The sequence below is a fragment of the Leptosomus discolor genome, chromosome 7 (assembly GCF_034619465.1).
Source record: "Leptosomus discolor isolate bLepDis1 chromosome 7, bLepDis1.hap2, whole genome shotgun sequence".
NCBI classification, from domain to species: Eukaryota; Metazoa; Chordata; class Aves; order Leptosomiformes; family Leptosomidae; genus Leptosomus; species Leptosomus discolor.
The window spans coordinates 87,321-106,084 of NC_141397.1; the positions used below are offsets into that span (position 1 = coordinate 87,321).

Consider the following 18,764-nt stretch of genomic DNA (forward strand, 5'->3'; position numbering starts at 1 on the left):
AGGGACGGAAATTTAAACCCTAAGTCAAACATGAAGAAATATGCAGTAAATAAACAATTAAAGTAACAGAAACTCCAGGCAAGATACGCTCATAAGGTAATTCCCAAATTGTTTAATTGCTCAAAAGTGTATTTTCCTAAAATTAATGGCACTGCAGTTGTTCCAGCCCTGCAAAAACCTACCCACAAGTCTAGCCTAATATTATTTAGGCAATTGTTAATGATTTGATGAGCTAATCTTTTCATGTTTGAGATGTTTCATGATGGTTAACTTTTCTTACGAGCAGATATAAATGATGTAACTGTCTAAATACATGAAACAGGAAGTTCATAGCTAACTTGTAAATTATTACCTTTTCAGGTATCTTGCAATATACTCTTTATTTAAATAAGAAAAAAAGATTGCATTTCAGACCTGTTCTCCATCTGTAATGCCAAGTTTCTCTGCTAACTGTCTGTTCATCTCTGCAATATTTTCACCTTGGTGACCTCGATGCCTGATTTCCATCCAGCTCAAAAACATAGGCTGATGACCACATGACACTTTCACAGCTTGGCCCTATAAGTGTCAAAGAAATAAAAAAATTTAACATCAAAGAAGCTAAATCAGATGACTACTGCTCAACCTAAACTGTATTTGATTAGAGAGATATTTTCTGGATTTTACATGCCCTGTTTTAATATTCCCTAACAGTAACTTGCAGCGTTTACAAAGGTTAGTAAAGCGTGTTTCTATTAGCAATGACAAATAATTTTATTTTTAAACTCTGGCAGACTGGTGAACTTCTTATTAACCAAGACCTTCCTTAGAATTCTTCTCCACATTACCTATTCGCACAATTTTCAACATAAAAGTGCGTGTTGCTTTCAGTTTTTAACAGCTTTTAATTTTTATGGACTATTTTTAAGCACAGAAAATAACTCCTCTTCCCTTCTGTATCACAGTCTATCAAACAAATATCTTACAGAAATGCGTAACTACACATTTCTATTTCCCAAATGAGGAAAAAACATAATCATATGCTTAAACTTCACATGTATTATAAAATTCACACGGACTCTGAAAGTGCTTTCATGAGCTGGGGAATGTGTAAAGTAAGTCACAAGTCTCACAAACTCAGACCAAAACAATTTCACCCATCTGTTTCAAAACTGCTCAGCTATTCTGGTTCCAAACTGAAGAATCTTACTATGTTCAGTCAGTTTCCATATAAAGACTACATCCTACATCGTATCACCCAACTGACATTTTCTGTATTTTCTCCCCAAAATTACTATTTTTACAAAAATCAAGTGCCAAGACAATGTATACTGTAGCTATACCACAGATTTACTTGTTAACATAGCGATGTTTTCAGACTTGTTCTCAACCTTATCCTAGTAATTTCAAATATTATCTGACTTCTTGGTAAACTCTGAAAACATTTTCAGAGATTATCGACAATGGTTCCAAGATCCTTTTACCAAACCTAATTTACAGCTCTTCCCTGTATTCACACAGATAAAGCTTCCTCGAGTTTCATAGACCATTTTGTCACCCACTTATCCAATACCTTCTGCAATTGGATTGAGCTTTTGAGTCCATTTAAATTTTTATATTATTTACTTAGTGTCATCTATTAACATAATTATTTATGCCCTTACAGTGGTTTGAGCCCACCCAGCTGGCAACAGAAGCCCCCACGCCACCGCTCGCTCACCCCTACCCCGTCCCTGAGGGATGGGGAGGAGAAAATACAATCAAAAAGGCTCCAGGGTCGAGACACAGGACAGGGAGGGCTCAGTCAGCAGTTGTGGTCACGGGCAAAGGACAGACTCCACTTAGCGACAACATCAATTTAATGCAGAACAACCACCAGCACCATCGAGGATAATGAGAGATACAACCAGGTCTTGAAAACAATACCCCTTCCCCCCACCCCTCCGGTCTCCCCGGGCTCAGCTCTGCTCCCTCTTCCCCCCCCAGCAGCGCAGGGGCAGGGAATGGGGGTCCCAGCCCGGCCGGCACAGGGGGTCTCCCTGCTCCTTCCCCCGCAGGGAGAGGGGCCCTCGCAGCCCTTCCCTGCTCCACCGCGGGGTCCCTCTCCCGGCAGACATTCCTCCGCCAACTGCCCCAAAGCGAGCCCTTCCCGCGGGGCCGCAGCTCCCAAACCGGCCCCACCGCGGGTCCCTCCCGGGGCTGCCGCCCTCCCACCGACGGGCGGCTCCAGCGCGGGCGGAGTCGCGGCTGCTCCGGGCCCGGGGCCCTCCGCGGGCTGCAGGGCAACGGCTGGGCCACCGCTCGGCTGCAGGGGCTCAGCCGCCATTTACCGCGGGCCGCAGGGGAACCTCTACTCGGGCACAGCCCCCCTCTGCCCCCTCAATGACCTGGGTGTTCGCAGGGCTGTTTCTCTCCCACCCCCCTTCTCTCACCCGCTCACCAACACAGACAGACAAAACAAAAGCAGACAATCAACCGCTTCTTTTACTCTTCAATAGTTACGCGCAGAGGCACGATTGGCCTGGCCTTGCCCAGAGGCAGGTCCGAAATTGGGGCCGGGGGAGCTTCCCAAAGCCTCCTACAGGAGCCACCTCTGTAGCCCCCTCCCCCACTACCGAAACCCCACCAGACACCAAACCACCACATCCCCTTTTAACTGTTATTCTTTTCATGTGCTATTTCTATCACGGTTTCAAGATGCTGTATTTTTCATTCTGTGGACCACGTTAAGTAAAAGCAGAAGCCCACCATAATCAACCACGTACAGAATGATGCCACAAGACTTCAAAGCAATTACGCTCCTTTCTCCTCTTTTGCCAGCAAAATTTGTAAAACATCCAGAAAACGAGGCAGAAATGAAGCTAACATTTATACCAGATTTCCTGCAACCCCACCAACCTCCTTCTACTACCCCAAAGAAAAAAGACCAGGTTTGTACAAGTCCAGACGATTTTGCTTTTGTGAAATGCCCTTTTTGGCCTTGGGGAACGAGCAGGTTGCACAGGCTGGGCGAGGCCGGCCGGCAGAGAGGGACTTTGCCGTGGCTGCATTCCTGCCACCTCCAGCCCACTGGCTCGTTCTTGCCATTCTCCATCCCGTTCTGCCAGCAGAGCCCCAGTTCACGTGTTCACTGCACCAGGGATGCTTGCAGGCTTTGCTCCCGTTCCATGTATGAAACATTATTTAAAATCCAAGGTGCACTTCGTGCAACTGACCCACGTACTTGATAGGATGTATGTGACTGGAGTCCCTTTCTACACCAGAAACATCATGCCCCTGTACTTGGCCCTGGTGAGGCCGCACCTTGAATCTCATGTGTGCTTTTGGGCCCCTCACTACAAGAGGGACATTGAGGTGCTGGAGCATGTCCAGAGAAGGGCAACTAAGCTGGTGAAGAGCCTGGAGAACAGGTCTGATGGGGAACGGCTGAGGGAACTGGGGGTGTTTAGTCTGGAGAAGAGGAGGCTGAGCGGAGACCTTATCGCTCTCTACAACTACCTGAAAGGAGGCTGTAGCGAGGTGGGGGTTGGTCTCTTCTCCCAAGTAACCAGCAATAGGCCAAAAGGAAATAGCCCCAAGCTGCGCCAGGGGAGGTTTAAGTTGGACATTAGGAATAATATCTTTACCGAAAGAGTGGTCAAACATTGCAACAGGCTGCCCAGGGAAGTGGTGGAGTCACCATCCCTTGGAGGTGTTCAAAAAGCATGTTGATGTAGCGCTTGCAGGCATGGTTTACCAGGCACGGTGGGGTTAGGTGGACAGCTGGACTTAATGATCTTAGAGGTCTATTCCAACCTAATGACTCTGTGATTCTAGACCATACCGTGAAAGGTTTATATCCACCAAGAGCAATGACTTGCTCAGACTTACCACCTCACCTCCTACCTGGAAGAAGAATTTACACGTTACCCGGTTAACACTGGCGAGTTACTGCGACGCACCCTGCCGGCAGAGCGACCCCCGCGACCCGTCACGAGGACGGACCCGCCAGCCCTCCGCGGCCCGGCCCCGGCGCGCCCGCCCGGGCCCCACCGCAGGGGCCAAGGGGCGGGGCTCCGCGGTGCTACGGCCCGGCTGCCGCTGCGACTCCGGGAGAGGCTTGCGTGCTCTGTCACCACAGCGACAGCGCAGCCGGCGGGTGGGAGAGCCGCGGCGCGAAGGGAGGGAGAAGGGCTCCTCGTGTCGCCGTAGCAACCTGATGCCGGGGGGGGGAGGGGGCGGGGGGCGACGACACGACGGTCTTCTCCCATAATCCTCTCTGACCGAGGCGTCCCTCCCCAGGCCCCGAGGGGAGCCGACCCGGTACCTGCTGCAGGCGGAGGTGAGACACCAGCTCGGGAGGCAAGTGCAGGAAGCAGTCCCGAGTCCCGCTCAGGACGACCGTCACCGCAGCGGCTCCGGCTCCCCCTCCGCCGGGATTCCCGCTGCCCCACATGCCGGCAGCCGGCCGGACTCCGGAGCCCGGCGCCACTGCGCGCCCACTCCGCCTTCGCAGGGAGCTTCCTAGGCGGAGGCGAGCGGACTAGGCCTTCCCGAAATTCCCCCTTCTCCCCCCTACCAGCCCCACGGCAGTGGTATGACCTACTGCCAGCCAATGCGGGCGCGGCAGGTACCCGTTCCCTGCCTCTGATTGGCTTCTCTCTCCAGGGCATCGTCTCTTTCTGTCTGGCTAATCGACACGGTCGACTTCCGTCTCAGGGACAGCCAATGAGAATTCTGCCTGTTGTCTGATTGGCAGGTCTTTCGGCGAGCAGCTAGGGCTGCCTACGCGGGTGATGGGAAGATGGCGGCTGGCAGCGGTGGTCTGGGCGATGTCTGCAAGCACCACGCGCAGCTCGGGGTTTGCGAGTCGCGCGCCAAGTACCGGGAGGGGCGGAGGCCGCGCGCTGTGAAGGTGGGACCGGCCGGGCCCCGCGTCGGGGCCGCCTCCGCTGCACGCGCGCCGGGCGCGGCTAGCGCGCCGGCCTGCCCGTGCGGAAGCGGGACCCGAGCGGGGCGGCCCCGATCCCGGAGCGCCGCGTCTCCAGCGCTGGCGGGCGGCGCTCGAGCGGGCTGGAGCCGCCCGGCGGGAGTCGCTGGCTGCGGCTTCGCGGGGGTAGGGAGCTCGCCGTTCGGCTCCCCGCGTTCTCCCGGCGGCGGCGGTGTCGCCGCCTGGCCCGTTCGTTCGCACTTGTCCCCTTCTGGATGTTCTGTTCGCCTCCCCTTGCTGCCGAGGGCGCAGGCTCAGGCGGGCAGCAGACGCCGGCAGCAGTCGCTGAGATTCTGTTCTGTACATCTAGGGGCTCCTGCGCTGTATTTTCTAAGTTCATCAGTTGGCGTTTACGTCGCACGGTCCGGTCAGTCCTGCGCGGAACGCAAACCCGAGGACTAAGCGCCGCGTAGGGAGCGCTGCCGCCGTCGGCCGAGGGCAGGCGGGCGCGCGGTGCTGCAGCTCTGGGGAGGCGAGGGCAAGGCCCCGCGTCGCACCGTGGGCCTCGCCTACTGCGTAGCGGGACCTTCTCGTTACAGCGGGAAGGACGCTGGGTTTGCTTTGTGTGTGCAGCCCGTGTACAGCGAGCTGTCACGGCACCTTGTAGCGCTGACTTGGGGGGGAGAGCAGGTAGGAGTCAGCTGCTGTCACAAGAACAGTCTGCGTGACCCGTTTGCAGAGACTGTTTTTTATGATGGCAGTTTAAGAGAGTTTCCTGAGCGGCTCCCTTAGTCTTGCATTTGCTGTTTTTTTTGAGAAATGTGTAACTCACGCAGTTGAAGTGTGTACGGCTTTTTTTAACAAAGTCAGAGTGTATTTCCTCTGACCTTACGGTTCAGCTGCCTATTCTGTGAGCTGTCACAGAGCTTTCCTTACAGTCTGTGTGACATGACAGTTAATCGCACAAAACAGAAGAGTAGTTTCTTTGTTTTTTAACCTGCTGGGGGAAGACTGTTTCTCTCCAGCATCTTTTATCTGTCCGTCTTAAAATGTATGCTGTTTGAGCACCATAGCAAGGAGACAGCTTTGCACGTACAGGTCCTGCCACAAGGAATTTTTTTTCCCCCTCGTTGTGTTTTACCTGCGTGACCTCTGCCTGTGAACGAGTCGGGTTTTTCACTGTCATTTTCTTTATTTTGACAGTGTCACTCATTAACTGGTTACTAGTGAGTCTTTCAAGGAAATTGGCCAGAGAGTTAAGAGATTTTACTCAGCAAATGGCACTACTCTGACCTGGTGCAGAAGAGTCCACTCTAATTTGTGTTCTGCTTTGAGTTCAGCCCCTGCTCAGTGATGAAGCCCCAGATAACCATGCACTTACTGCTCCTGCAAGAGTCCAAAGTCCAAACAGAGTACAGAGGGATTTTCAGCATCCCGAGAGGATTTAGGAACAACAGAAAACATATAGAAAATTCCTTACTTCTGCACTAAAGTAAGAATGTGAACATTTTGGAATATTATTCCTTTTTTTTTTTTTTCAGGTTTATACTATCAACTTGGAATCTCGTTATTTACTAATACAAGGAGTTCCTGCATTAGGCGTTATGAAGGAATTAGTTGAGCAATTTGCATTATATGGTGCCATTGAAGAGTATCATGCTCTAGATGAATATCCTGCAGAGCAATTCACTGAAGTTTATCTTGTAAAATTCCAAAAACTGCAATGTGCAAGGTATTGGACAGGGCAATATCTGCCTCTTGCTGTCTTAATCTTTTACACCTTCTTTATTTACAAACTTACAAAGAGATTCTAGAGAGTTGAAGTAACATCCTCGGTTTTGCCAACACAATTTAATTCCCTTCAGGGTGGCCAAGAAAAAAATGGATGAACGAAGTTTCTTTGGTAGTTTGCTGCATGTGTGCTATGCTCCAGAGTTTGAAACAGTCCAAGAAACTAGGGAGAAGTTGCAGGATAGAAGAAAATATATAGCAAAAGCAACAAATCAAAGAGGTTTGTGATTATATTTCCTATAGAATCTTAACATCTCACTTCAGGGGTGGATGGGTTTTTGGTTAGTGCCCATTAAAGAAAACACTTTGTATCTAGCTGGTTTAAAGATGCGTTTTAAGTATGTTTGCAGCAGAATGGAGACATCTTTCAGTATTGATAGGTCTGTGTCTTTTTCAAAGCAACTTTTTGGTTATGGTTGGCACTAAAATAAAAAACTGCATAAGATTTAATAATGAAGTATTTCCTTCTCTTTTTGTTTTCTTTTCAAAATGTTACCAGAAATTTCAAGCACTGTCAAGAAATTTGGGATCATGTTTTCACCCTTGTTCCAGCCTATTCAGGCATGCTCAGAGGGACAGTTTTGTAAGGAAAGTGACTGTACCAGAATCTTCAACAAAAAATTTCTCCAGCCTGCCTGTTGGCACTGGGGGAATGCTATGAATGGACTGGGTTTGCAAAGGCTACTGCCGTGCAGAGTTCCCAGGCAGCACTGAAGGCTGGGCAAGCTGAGAAATAAGCAAATTGAGGAGCACAGGCTTCTCCCTTCTTGTGCTTATGTACTTTGATATCATTATTTGTTGCATGAGGATGTTTAAAGGGAGTAAAAATAACTGATTTTTTTAACATCAAACCAACTTCTCAATGTTGCAAGACAGCCTATCCTTGAAATCATAACTGTTCTCAAAACTGCTGAAATAATTTTGCTCAGGCATTCCTCACAAACCAGCAGAGGGACTAGGCTGGAAAGCTTTAGTTTGAAAGTAGTAAAAAGTATCACAGAAAGGTGGCTGGGAAGGAAATATCACTGGTATTGCTTCTGTCATTGTCTTAAATGTTTTTTTCTTCTGTGTTAGAACTAATAATGACAAAATAGCGAAGCTGCTTCTTTGTCGTTTTAAAGATTGCTGTGGGTTAAAGGACATAGAGGGGCCTAAGAAGACAGTCTTGAAGAACACCAAGCATGACTGTCGGTGGAGTACATCAGGATCATGTGCAGCCAGTAACTGGGATCCATCCTGCTTCACAAGTTCTCATGGGGTATCCCACAACATAGGGCATCCGTCTGGAAACCATAATCAGAGCCTGTTCACATCCCCCTATGATAACAATTTTGCTGAAACTTCTGGGTACTTTGGTCAAAATGCTTCTCTAACTCTCAGCGGACATCCAGGAGGACATACTCCACCAACGTCCTTAGTGCAGCACAGAATGGTTCTGATTGATAATGGAGTCGATAGGTTTATGCCTCGTACAACTTGCCTGCAAGAACGTAAGAGGAAGAGAGAAGAAGGTAACAAGTTTTCCCTCGTTGGAACAAGCGCGGACAATACTGAAGTCATTATTGGTCCACAGCTACCAGAAATACCTAAAGTGGATATGGATGACGACTCACTGAATACTTCAGCTACATTAATTCGAAATAAACTGAAAGAGGTATGTATGGGTTCTGAAAGTTCTGATATTTTCATTTGCAAACACATCTATTATGTGCTTGTTATCCACAAAAACAGAGACCCTATGGTAACTTAATTCAACATTTATGCAGTATTACCAGTTTATTTGCCACTTAAAGCTAGTGTTCTTACTACTTTACTCTGTCATAATGCAGAATAGCGTAGGCCATTCTACTCCATACCTCTTACACTACACTTCAGAAAGTGTAAGCATCAGTGCATGGTCCTAAATGATTTTTAGTAAGCTACACCTGTCTTCCACGTGGGGAGGCACAATAGCTCTGCAGGTAGTCCTCCTGACTCCAGTGTGGTACTTGTATCTGGTTTCTATTGAAAGGGAGTGAAAGGTAGTAAAGTGAAGAGTTCAATGTAATTTTGCTGCAACACTGCTTAGGGCATTAAAAGATGTACAGAACCACAAATTCTATGCCAAGAAGCATGTCTTAAGCTATGTAACTTTTCATGGAGGATATTAATCAATTAGCAGGTCAAACACTCCTGATTTAACTTTCCATTTAAAATATGATATAAAAAGCTCCCTTGACTATGACTAACTAGACTGCTTTGAAAGAGCTTCTTTCCAGTCAAACCGATAAATAAGTACCCCCTTATATTAAATACATGTCTAAAATGTGTGTCAACACATATTTTTCCTTTCCCTTCTCTTCCTGGATGCCCAAGTTTAAAAAGCATACTAACCCTTACTTTGAGAACACCTCTGGTAGCAAGAGGGGCGATAAAATACATAACACTATCACCGAGTATCTGAAATCAGTTTGTGTGGTTAAAAATACAAAAATGGTACTGCTAACACTTCTGTTTTTTAAGTTTCACCTCTCTTGTGTTTAATGCTGCCTTTGGTGGTGTTTTTTTTTCCCCTTTTCTGCACAAAAATTCAGTACAAGTGTGATTATAGTAATACATCCCTCCCAGTACTTAAATTTTGGAGACATGGCCTTACTCTAAAACTAGCATGAAAAAGGAGCAGTTAAGGCTTACTAAGATTTTTTTTTTCCCCAATTTAGGTGGCAGATTCTGTTTCAAGAACATCTGTGGAAAAGACAGAGAGTAGCTCAGCCAAACCATTTGTAAAGCAGAGAAGAAGAATATAGATACTGCTGGCAGCATCTTCCAATCCTTTTTTAAAGGATTAAAATACTTTTTTTTTTTTAATGTCAAAAATAAAAGTATTTTATACTATTATTTCCAAGCAATTCCCTGTTAAAAATTGTATCAATTTGTTTCTTGGAATGAACAAACCAGTATAATATGTTGTTGTTGCAATCTTGTGCTGTGTACCTCATACTATAGTATATTTCATAACTCATTGAAGAACTGTATTTAGGTAGAGTAATAGGAATAAATTTTATTTATTCAGTAGCTTTTACAGTAAAGGAACTCTGAAACTTAGTAATAGTTCTAAGTTGCTCCCATTTTTACTATACCATGAAAAATGGTGAAGAAGAAACCTCTTACAACAGTATTCCACTTGGAGCTACAGTTTACGAGCTTCCTGGAAAGTTCTCTGTTCAAATGCCATCCTGCTCTGTTTAAAAAAAAAAAAAAAAAAAAAATCAGTTCACTAAATTATTTAAATTTAACCAGAAAAGATGCTAAACAAATGTGTAAGCAGTGACAGTCCTTACACTTAGGATAACTCTTGCTTTTTACCTTAGAAAAGGTAAATTCAATAGCATTAATGATGTCATCATCGAGAGACCACTCAGAACATTCAAAGTTGTAACTGAAGGGGAAAACTCAAACTGTAACTACTCGACAGTGGTCATGTGTGACCAAGGAATGATCTGGCATGGAGGCCAAGGCGGCTCAGCTGGAAGCATGGATGCCAGAGTCTGGTCTGACTTACTGTAAAGAGTGAAATGTCACTGACTGATGAGCTGGGAAATATCCGCAGCATTGTGTTCCAGCAGTCCTGGAGTTGGGAGCACGTGGGGACCACGGTTGGGCAGCAGAACTGGCGCTGGGGGGACGAGCACAACGCTGGGCTAAGGTGCCCCAGGCTGATGCTCAGAGGATTGGTGCTGGTGGAAGCATATGTAAGGAATTGGCTCGTGGCACGTCTTTGCAGGCTCCTTGTAGAGCGGCTCATGGTGGCAGGACTCTATCCAGTAAGTTCTTCATTACATTTTTTTAAAATATATTTAAGTAGAAAGCAGTGTTTAGCTTGTGTCAAAGGGTGCAATTAAAATTCCCCAACATCACCATGTGGGGAAATCTAGTAAGTTATGGGGTTTCTTCATGTAAAGCTCATAGCCAAAATTTATTTTTTGCTTTTAGGGCTTGAAAGGACGTGTAAATAGAGTTCTCTTTGACCGGTGAAACTAGAGACCTAGCAAAAAGGCAACAGCTGGGTAAGGTACAAACAGAGGGCACAAATACTGTAAGGAAGAAACAAGGCGCATTTTCCACCTCTTGCCATGATGAGCCTCAGGGGTGTACCTGTTCTATCACCGACACGGACAGAAAACAAGTCATTTTTCTGTGCTGATTAGTTAAACATAATTTTGTTCAGAAGCTTTTTAAAACCTTTTCACTGGTGTAAAAAACGGAGTACTTACCAGGGTTCTCCCAAACCCTTGGAAGTCTTTTGACAGCCTGCCAGGAGAAGGCTGGCATTTTGGAAACAGCTGCTTTGCAGCTGACATGATGTAAGACAGCCTACAATCACGGCTGCTCTGAAAGGCTCTTTCTTCCTGTCCTCCAGCCTACCAGGCAGGTGAGCTGTCAGGAAGTGTAGGTTTCCAGCAAATGAAACCTTGCCGTGTTCTCAGCAGTCTGACCCCACTTTTCTGTTTCTAGGAATCACTGCAGATATTTCAAAATTTCTCCATCTCTATGAAGGCACAACTTTCGGTATTTAAAAATGACATGCAGTTCAACTAGAATAATGATTACTGGATTAAGAAAAAAAATAGTCTTCATTGTAGAGCAGAAACGATCTCCACAGTTGAACTTAACACTGAGAAAGCGAGCATGTTCTAAATTACCATCTCCCCCCCCCCCCCCAATATTTCTGAATTGAATTGAATGTATTGCTAATAAATAAAGCCCAGTTAGAGGTAATTAAACCCCAGAAGTGCCACACTCTGAGATGAAGAACACTTTCAAGGTACTTTTTTTTTTTTTTCAGAAAGTGACCAGCCTCTCCCAAAAGAGGCTGTAAGTCAGGTGATGGCAGGGTTGCCAATGGCACTGAAGAAAGAAAAACAAAAGTTGTATTCCTGGAGAGCTCTGGATAAACAATTCAAGAGAACAGTCTTATTTTCTTCGTCTGAGAGGGTGCTCATTGAGGATCATTCATTATATTGCTGCCCCAGGACAGACAAATACTGCATAAACTGTTCTGACACTGTCTGGTACCAGTGTTTGACAGTGTAAGGAAACTGCAGTGCTGTGGAAGGTAGGCAGGAACTCAGCATATGCCTGTCTCTCAACTGAAGCATTTAGCAGTTGGCTCCAGCAGTTAACGACAGTTAATACTGTAGTATGTACATCTCCTTACCAATAGTACAGGAAGTATTGCACATTTTTTTTAAACTCAAGGCTGATGTACCTTTATGTCTGGTAAACATGGTCCAAAGGCTTCCAAGAGAAGATTTTCATCTCTGACTGCTTTTTCAAAGTCCGTAAAAGAAAGCTTGCCATCATGATCATAGTCCTACAAAAGGAAGAGAACTCTTCAGCAAAGGATGATTCCTTGTAGTGATTGTATTTTTGTTTAGCAGGTGTTTTATTGACATGGATTCTATTTTTAGATTGTATGCAAAAATCATTTTCTTTGGGCCATCAGTCTCTGCCCAGACAAGATCTGTATCATTTGCCTCTACTTAAGGCATAAAAGGCGGAGCAAGCTCAGCTGTCCCATGTGGCTTTGCCAAGACAATTCCAGAGAAGGCAAAACTTTAACATGCCAAGAGGCTGAGCTGAGCATTCCATGGACAAATCTCAAGCACAGTTGCATGGAGATAAATTACAAGTAGGAGACTTAAAACTAGGAGAAAATGTTGGGATACATTCTGTATATGTGTTTACATCATGAGTGTACCTACATGCTATTCATGAGGCTGGAAATATTTTACTCTGGTGGTTTCTCTAGTAGGCATACTTCTGCCCTGTCTCTTTCACGTACAGCACCCAGAAGCATACAGTGAAGTATGCTGACGCCAGCCCACTTCTGTTGTACTGCAGAATCTCAGCATAGCAGAATATTCCTCTGGGGGTGGAAAAAGCATCCTTGTGCTTTTAATATTTCTGCAATTTGAAAAACTCCCGCTTCTACTGATGTGGCAGCTTAAAACACCAACAAACGCTACCGTGAGCGTAAATCCTTCTTTAAACCATACAAAACAAACGCTTTAAGCAAAGATTGACGGGTGGATATGACTAGTTCAAAGCACAGGGCCAAATCAAAATGTTTTAAGACCCAGCCATGGAACCATCATAGCTGGTGAACATGCAGGGAGCATAGGTTCTAATGGTCAGAAAGGCAGAGGCAAGGAGCTATGTAGACAGCAATTCCTGAACAGGAAAACCTGCCACGGGATGCTTAAGAGAAACAGAAGTGCCTGGGTACCCTCTACCTTTTACTTTCCTCAGGACAAGGGAGAGCAGGGCATGAAAACGCTATCACAGGACTGGATGTACGCTTAGTCACAATGCCATGGGACGTACAGGCAATTGCTCAAAGAGTAATTTTTTCTCTTTTGAGTGACAGACCCCACAAATACATTTTTGGATAGCTAACAGTTGCTTAGTTATTTGAGGCGGGCAGCAATATCCTACTCTGACAACTGCCCAGGAGCCAAATCAGATCTGGACATTCTTCAAAACACATATCAGAGCTTTATTAAGTTCTTGTGGAAAAGCTGAAACAGGATTATGTACATGATTAGCTTACAATATGATCTTACACATAGGAAGATTCATTACGTCTAGAGCATAGTGCTTGTGCTTGGACTAGCATAGCCCACTTATTAACTGCCCAGAACACAAGGGCACTAATTTTGGAGGCAGCCTGCAGGAAAGCTGCCCATGCAGTGCTCCAAAGATGAGCAAATTGCTGAGTCGCAGGTTGCTTTCTGTGTGAAACTAGACTCAGCATTATCACGAACTAAGGGTAAGACAGAACTTTCAGCTGAGGTGCAAAAGGGGTGGGTTTAAAATAGAAAAGACAGGGCCAAGTAAAAGGAGTTGGAATTCAAGAGCTGGTTTTAAGTGAGGTTTTTTTTGCATACCACCATAGGAGGGGAGGTTATATTTCTGGATTTGATGAAAACATTGAAACAGTCCCTGGCTGATCTGGATATCCTAGAGTAATCATGGTAAGTCAAGTATTACATTATTAACCTTGAGGTTACTATTCTAATAGAATATATAAATTGGATAAAGACATGTCATGATCAATTGATAAAACACAAACGTACTTAATAATAAAGCTACTGCAGATGCCTAACACTGAAATAAATGCAGCTTACGCTTCTGAATTTTCCACTTTTGACTGGGCTTTTGTTTTGACTGGTATGCACACATACACATGCTAGTATATATATATGACGTTTACAATACATTCACATAATAACAGTTTCATGTGAGGATACTGGGCTGGGACTCATTACACCTGGATTACACTTCTGGCTTTCCTTAGGAGACTTGTTTATCTCAAGTATGTAACTAACTCTGTGGCTCAGAATCCCACTGTAAAGCATACACTGTGTTTTGTTACCTTATAGGAAGGTTCTAAAGTTCTGCTAATGAATGTCTGAAAGACACTCAAGTATCACAATGAGTAAGTACTTGCCATTTTCTTCAGTGCTATGTCTACCAAGTCCTTAATCCCCTCATCAGGATCTTCTTCTGATGGTTGTTTGAGAAGGCTGTTTTTCAGCATTTGAAACATTTCCTCTCTTGAAATGTATCCATCTCCATTCAGGTCGTAAACCTCAAAACAGTCTTTTTGAAAGATAAATCAATTTAAGGTTCATACAGGCTGTATCACACACCATTAAAGCTATCTGTATGTTGTACACCATACATATGATAACTGTGGCTCAATATATAATATTTATATATGAAATACACATACCATGTTTTGCTACACATCCTAGTCAATTATTGCCTATTTACCCTTCATAGTTAAAATCTGTTTCTGCTCAAAAAAAAAAAATCTTCAGTTCACAGAAACCATACTAACAGATCTTCTCTAAAATTGTCTATTAGAATATAAACAAGGTTCTAGTTTAGAAGCCAAATTTCCCATGGTGGGGACCGGCTGCCTGTATCACAATGACTTTGCACCTACAAAACACATCCTCGCTATTTCAGAAGCTGGGTTAGAAAAGTAAATGAAAAGGAAGAATGAGCTGTACTACCAAGGAAAAGACAACTGAAGTATCCCTTAAAGCAAAGGGAAAAATCTCTGTTAACAGAGTATTTTAAGTACGAGTATCTGCCTAATTCGTCTTCTAATTGTTTCTACCTTCTTGGAATCAGAAATCTATGATCATAGTAAATTTTACTGTTCTTCACAGAACTTATTGAAACAAGCAAACAAACCTCTTCAGTTTTGGAACACGTGAGAGTGTTTGGGTTTGTTTTGTTTTTTCCCTGATAAAGACTCTGCAGTGAAAAACTGTACTTGTAGAATTCTGGAGTTCTTGCGATTTTTTTCTCCCCTATATTTCTCCATCATTACTGTGGAGGTTCTCATGACCATCTTACCAACAGACTCAGTTTTTCCATCTATGCTTCCAAGCTGAAGAACTGCTGGAAATAATGCAGCTTCTGCCGTGTCCCCATTGTGCCAGTAAATGAATGTTGGCACAAGTCTTGGTTGGCTTGAGACTGTCATTTAGCCAAAATCACCCTTGAGCTACATCTGCTTCCTTCTGATTTTGTGTATGAACACAAAAACATATATTCTGTCAAAACCGTGTACTGTAGAACAAGCTTCAGTTCAAATGCTAGTTTTTGTAAGCAACAAAGGTGGCAGCTATGACAACGGCAGTTTACACAGAAAAACCTGTCTCGGAGAAGCCATTTCAGAACTCAGTGTCATTGCATTAAACTACAGGGAAGAACTCTACAGTTAACAAATACTTTATAAAAGTAACTATTAAATTATGACAAAAGCAACATGTAATTTAATAGTCATGAATTCAGTGATTACTACTAAATACTAGCATACAGATAAATCTTACATTTAATTCTTTCTTCCAATGTCCCCCGAAGAAATACTGATAAGCCTTCCACCCATTCCACCACACTGATGCAGCCGTTGCTGTCTCTATCAAAAGCGCGGAACACTGGGAAGTGTATTAGATACATTTTAAATTTATATAACAGAGAAATGCAAACAAAGGAATATTTTCTTAAATTCAATGAAAATATGATCCCCTGTTTTTTCTGAAGATGTTTCTCTGCTTTCACCAAGGTATGATTACCCTTCCCGAATCTTTCTAAGATATAACAACAAAGGGGATTTCAACCCTCAGTTTACTGCTTTTTTCCACTCCAGAATCCTGCTGAGATGACATTTTTTTTGGTCTGCTGCTTTCCTGGCTTGAACAACTACAGGAAGTATACTTCCATGCAGCTGTAAACCAAACAAACCAATATCCCTTACACTAATGCATATTTGCATACAGAAGATTTTAATTACTAGGTTTTGTCCCAGAAAATCTTGGAGAAAGTAACCCTAGAATACATAAATATTTCAAATATACAAAGAAAAATAACTTTCTCCTGTCTTTCATGTACCAAAGTCCTTTTTTTCTCCTTTCCCTGAAATAAAAAACTTTTGGTCTTCCAGTGTCACTATTCATACAGCCAAGATAGAATTCCAAGATACAATTCAAAGCATCAACTAACATCCATAATAATTCATATTTTAGAATGTTAATTAGTAAGTTAGCTACAGGAACACCTCTACATGCAGAGCCAAGCATTTTGGAGTTGGAAAACAGTAAGTTTGCAAACTGAAGTCAGCCCCCTTGTGTGTAAGCAATAAAACAATTTTTAAGAACGTGTCCCTGTAAGGTATCTTCCTTGACTCGTTGCATAAAACGACACCAAGTTTTTATCTCATGGCATTTGAGCACCCCTCTTGCTAGAGAACAGGAAAAAGCTGAACCAAGGGGTGGCTCTTGGCAGCCTGAGCCTGAGAGGAACGGCGGACTCGTGCGCCCTCCGGACCCCTGGATCACCCACGCGACTGTCACAGCAGCCGCAAACCTGGCCCTCGCGTCAGGAGCCCGTGAACGCCCTGTCTTTTCAAAGGGTTCCCCGGCTCGTCGCTCTCCTCTCCCCGGCTGCCTGCAGCGCCTCCGGTCCCGAAGCCAGCCGCTCCGACCGAGCACCGGCCCCCATGGGGCCTCCGCGCCCGAGCGGCGCCGCCCACCAGCGGCCGCGGCTCCCAGCGGAACCGAGAGGAAAGCGAGACCGCGCTGGCCCTCGCTGTCGCGACACCCCGGCGCGTCCCCTCCCGCTCGGGCGCGAGCGGCCCCCGCGAGGGGAGACCCACGGCGCGGCCCGGAGCAGCGGCCCCTGCCCCAGCAGCTCCGGCGCGCGGCGCCCCCCCGCTGCCCCGGGCGGCACTGCCTTGCCTGGGCACGGCCGCCGGGCCAGCAGCGCGCGGCCAAGACCCCGCCTCGTTCTCAGACCGCCCGGCCTCACCTCTGTCCAGGATCACGTCATCCGTCATGCCAAACGCGCCGTGCAGGGCCTCCCTGAACAGGGGACGGTCGAGGCCGACCGCGCCGGAGCGGCTGCTGGATCCGGCCGCCAGCGTGTCGAAGAGCTCGACCAGACGCTCCGCCTCGCTCTTCGTGACTGCCCGGCCGGAACGCGGACGGTTTTACCGCGTTACTCAGCGAAGACACGCGCCGGGTACGGGGAGGCCGCCGGCCCGGCCCCCTCGGCCGTGAACCGCCGCCCCCCGGCAGCCGCCCCCCGCCCCGTTCCCGCTACGGAGCCGCTCCCGCGGGGGTGACCGACGGACACCCAGAGCCCCGCAGCCCCAGCGCAGCGCCTAGGGGGCGGCCGGCAGCACCTGGCGCCCCTCGGACGGCGGTGCCGCTCCCGCACCCGGCGCCCCGCCGAGGCGGCCGGGCCGGCCGTGGGGATCGCCCCCCGCCTCCCCGGGGGATCGCCCCGGCTCACTCACAGCGCCCAGCGGAGCGGCCCAGCGCCTCGGCCCGCTGCTGCAGCCCCCTCCTGCTCATGGCGGCCGGCGCGCCGCTGCCCTGGCAACGCGGGGCGGGCGGCGCCCGGCTGTCGGCGAGCAGGCCGCACCCCGGGAAACCATCGTCACGCACCAAAGCCAGCAGCCGTAGGGAAGAAAAGGGCTGAACGTCAATCTTCTGGAGACGTTCCTGGAAAGAAGCGCTAAAATGAAACGCGACACACAGCACCACTTGCTCACCCACTGTCAGAGGATGGAAAACTATCAACACCCCTTCGTCACCCTGCTGCTCGCTTTCTGCTTCGCCCCACTGCCCAAACACGGGACAAGCCTGTGGGCTGCCTGGTGCCCGCCGAACCCCACACACCTTCCCATCTGCTCGGCGTGTACAGATCGGGACAGCTGAAGGGTTGTGACGAGGTTTTACTCTCCCTTCAGGAAAAAAATGAGGATGCAAGAGGAGTGGCAGCGTCTTTGTTAACGTATTGGCAAGAGAAGCATTTCATAGTCGGTACCAAAGCAGCTTTGCTGTGGATGAACAAAGCCCGTAAGCCCCTCAAGCAGTTCCCCCACTCCAAAGCCTGACGGCAGCACCTGAAGCACACGCTGCCAACCAGAGCAAACGGGTATATTTGGACAATTAAAATGACATACCGGCTTACGTGTTTGGAAGACTGGGGCTCTCATGTCCATTTTTATTTCTTTCTGTTGCAGATAATTGTGTAAAAGTCAAATAAGGTATCACACAGGACAGAGCATTTATGCTATGGCTCATTACAAATTCTTTTACGAAAACTGCAACACCACAACTTAGAAAGAAAACAACCCCAAGAAAAGGAAACCCAACCCCCAAACCAAACCCCTACTGTTCACTGCATCCTGCCTTTGTCTTAACCTCACTGACAAAACAATGTCTAGAATCAGTAACATCAAACCAAAAAGTATAAAAAAGCTGATCAAAATATCCTTACTATGGTTTAGAGGGTCATTCCTGCAACTCAACGTTTGCATTGTCCCAAGAACTTAACTTGAAAAGTCAGTTTCTCTGTAGAAGAGCAATACACAATAATCTTTCTCCCCCAGCTTTCACTTACGGTTTGCAGACTAATAATGAAGGTCTTAAAGGCCTTGCAAATCTTGGCAATACCCTATTTGAAACAGCTGTATGCAGTAAGTTGTAAGTTAGCACCTGTGCAATGAAAAATGGGTACA

The 18,764-nt window shown here is 46.3% G+C and overlaps 3 protein-coding genes across 12 annotated transcripts in view; 1 reads left to right on the forward strand and 2 right to left on the reverse strand.

Annotated features, from left to right (window-relative positions):
- PEX1 (peroxisomal biogenesis factor 1) overlaps positions 1-4,414 on the reverse strand; it is a 29,911-nt gene extending 25,497 nt beyond the window's left edge. For 6 of the 10 annotated variants that reach the window (XM_086467681.1, XM_086467678.1, XM_086467679.1 and 3 more), the window contains exon 1: positions 415-543. In XM_086467681.1, the coding sequence (XP_086323807.1) occupies positions 415-522 (108 nt within the window). In that variant the 5' untranslated portion in view covers positions 523-543. Of the gene's footprint in view, positions 1-414; positions 559-4,285 lie in introns of those variants that run through there. The other 4 variants (XM_086467680.1, XM_086467677.1, XM_086467675.1 and 1 more) reach the window with 1 other exon arrangement.
- Positions 4,415-4,762: 348 nt separating this feature from the next.
- Positions 4,763-9,567, forward strand: RBM48 (RNA binding motif protein 48). The gene is made up of 5 exons (XM_086467869.1): positions 4,763-4,873; positions 6,430-6,620; positions 6,754-6,899; positions 7,801-8,333; positions 9,379-9,567. Exons 1-5 carry the CDS (start codon positions 4,763-4,765, stop codon positions 9,463-9,465), a joined length of 1,068 nt encoding a protein of 355 aa, XP_086323995.1. The 3' UTR covers positions 9,466-9,567.
- Positions 9,568-9,733: 166 nt separating this feature from the next.
- On the reverse strand, positions 9,734-17,592 carry CLXN (calaxin). The gene is made up of 6 exons (XM_086467929.1): positions 17,535-17,592; positions 17,045-17,200; positions 15,571-15,675; positions 14,172-14,323; positions 11,928-12,032; positions 9,734-9,899 (listed from the first exon to the last, which is right to left on the reverse strand). Exons 1-6 carry the CDS (start codon positions 17,590-17,592, stop codon positions 9,849-9,851), a joined length of 627 nt encoding a protein of 208 aa, XP_086324055.1. The 3' UTR covers positions 9,734-9,848.
- Positions 17,593-18,764: the final 1,172 nt, after the last annotated feature.

Excerpts from the sequence above, each read along its gene's own strand:
- RBM48 (XM_086467869.1), top strand. The coding sequence starts at position 4,763 with ATGGCGGCTGGCAGCGGTGGTCTGGGCGATGTCTGCAAGCACCACGCG. Across the intron at positions 6,621-6,753 it reads CAAAAACTGCAATGTGCAAG|GGTGGCCAAGAAAAAAATGG; the intron begins GTATTGGACAGG and ends AATTCCCTTCAG. Across the intron at positions 6,900-7,800 it reads AAAAGCAACAAATCAAAGAG|ATTGCTGTGGGTTAAAGGAC; the intron begins GTTTGTGATTAT and ends GTCGTTTTAAAG.
- CLXN (XM_086467929.1), bottom strand. The coding sequence starts at position 17,592 with ATGAGCAGGAGGGGGCTGCAGCAGCGGGCCGAGGCGCTGGGCCGCTCC. Across the intron at positions 14,324-15,570 it reads ATTGGAAGAAAGAATTAAAT|ACTGTTTTGAGGTTTACGAC; the intron begins GTAAGATTTATC and ends TCTTTCAAAAAG. Across the intron at positions 9,900-11,927 it reads CATGTTTACCAGACATAAAG|AGCAGGATGGCATTTGAACA; the intron begins GTACATCAGCCT and ends TTTTTTAAACAG.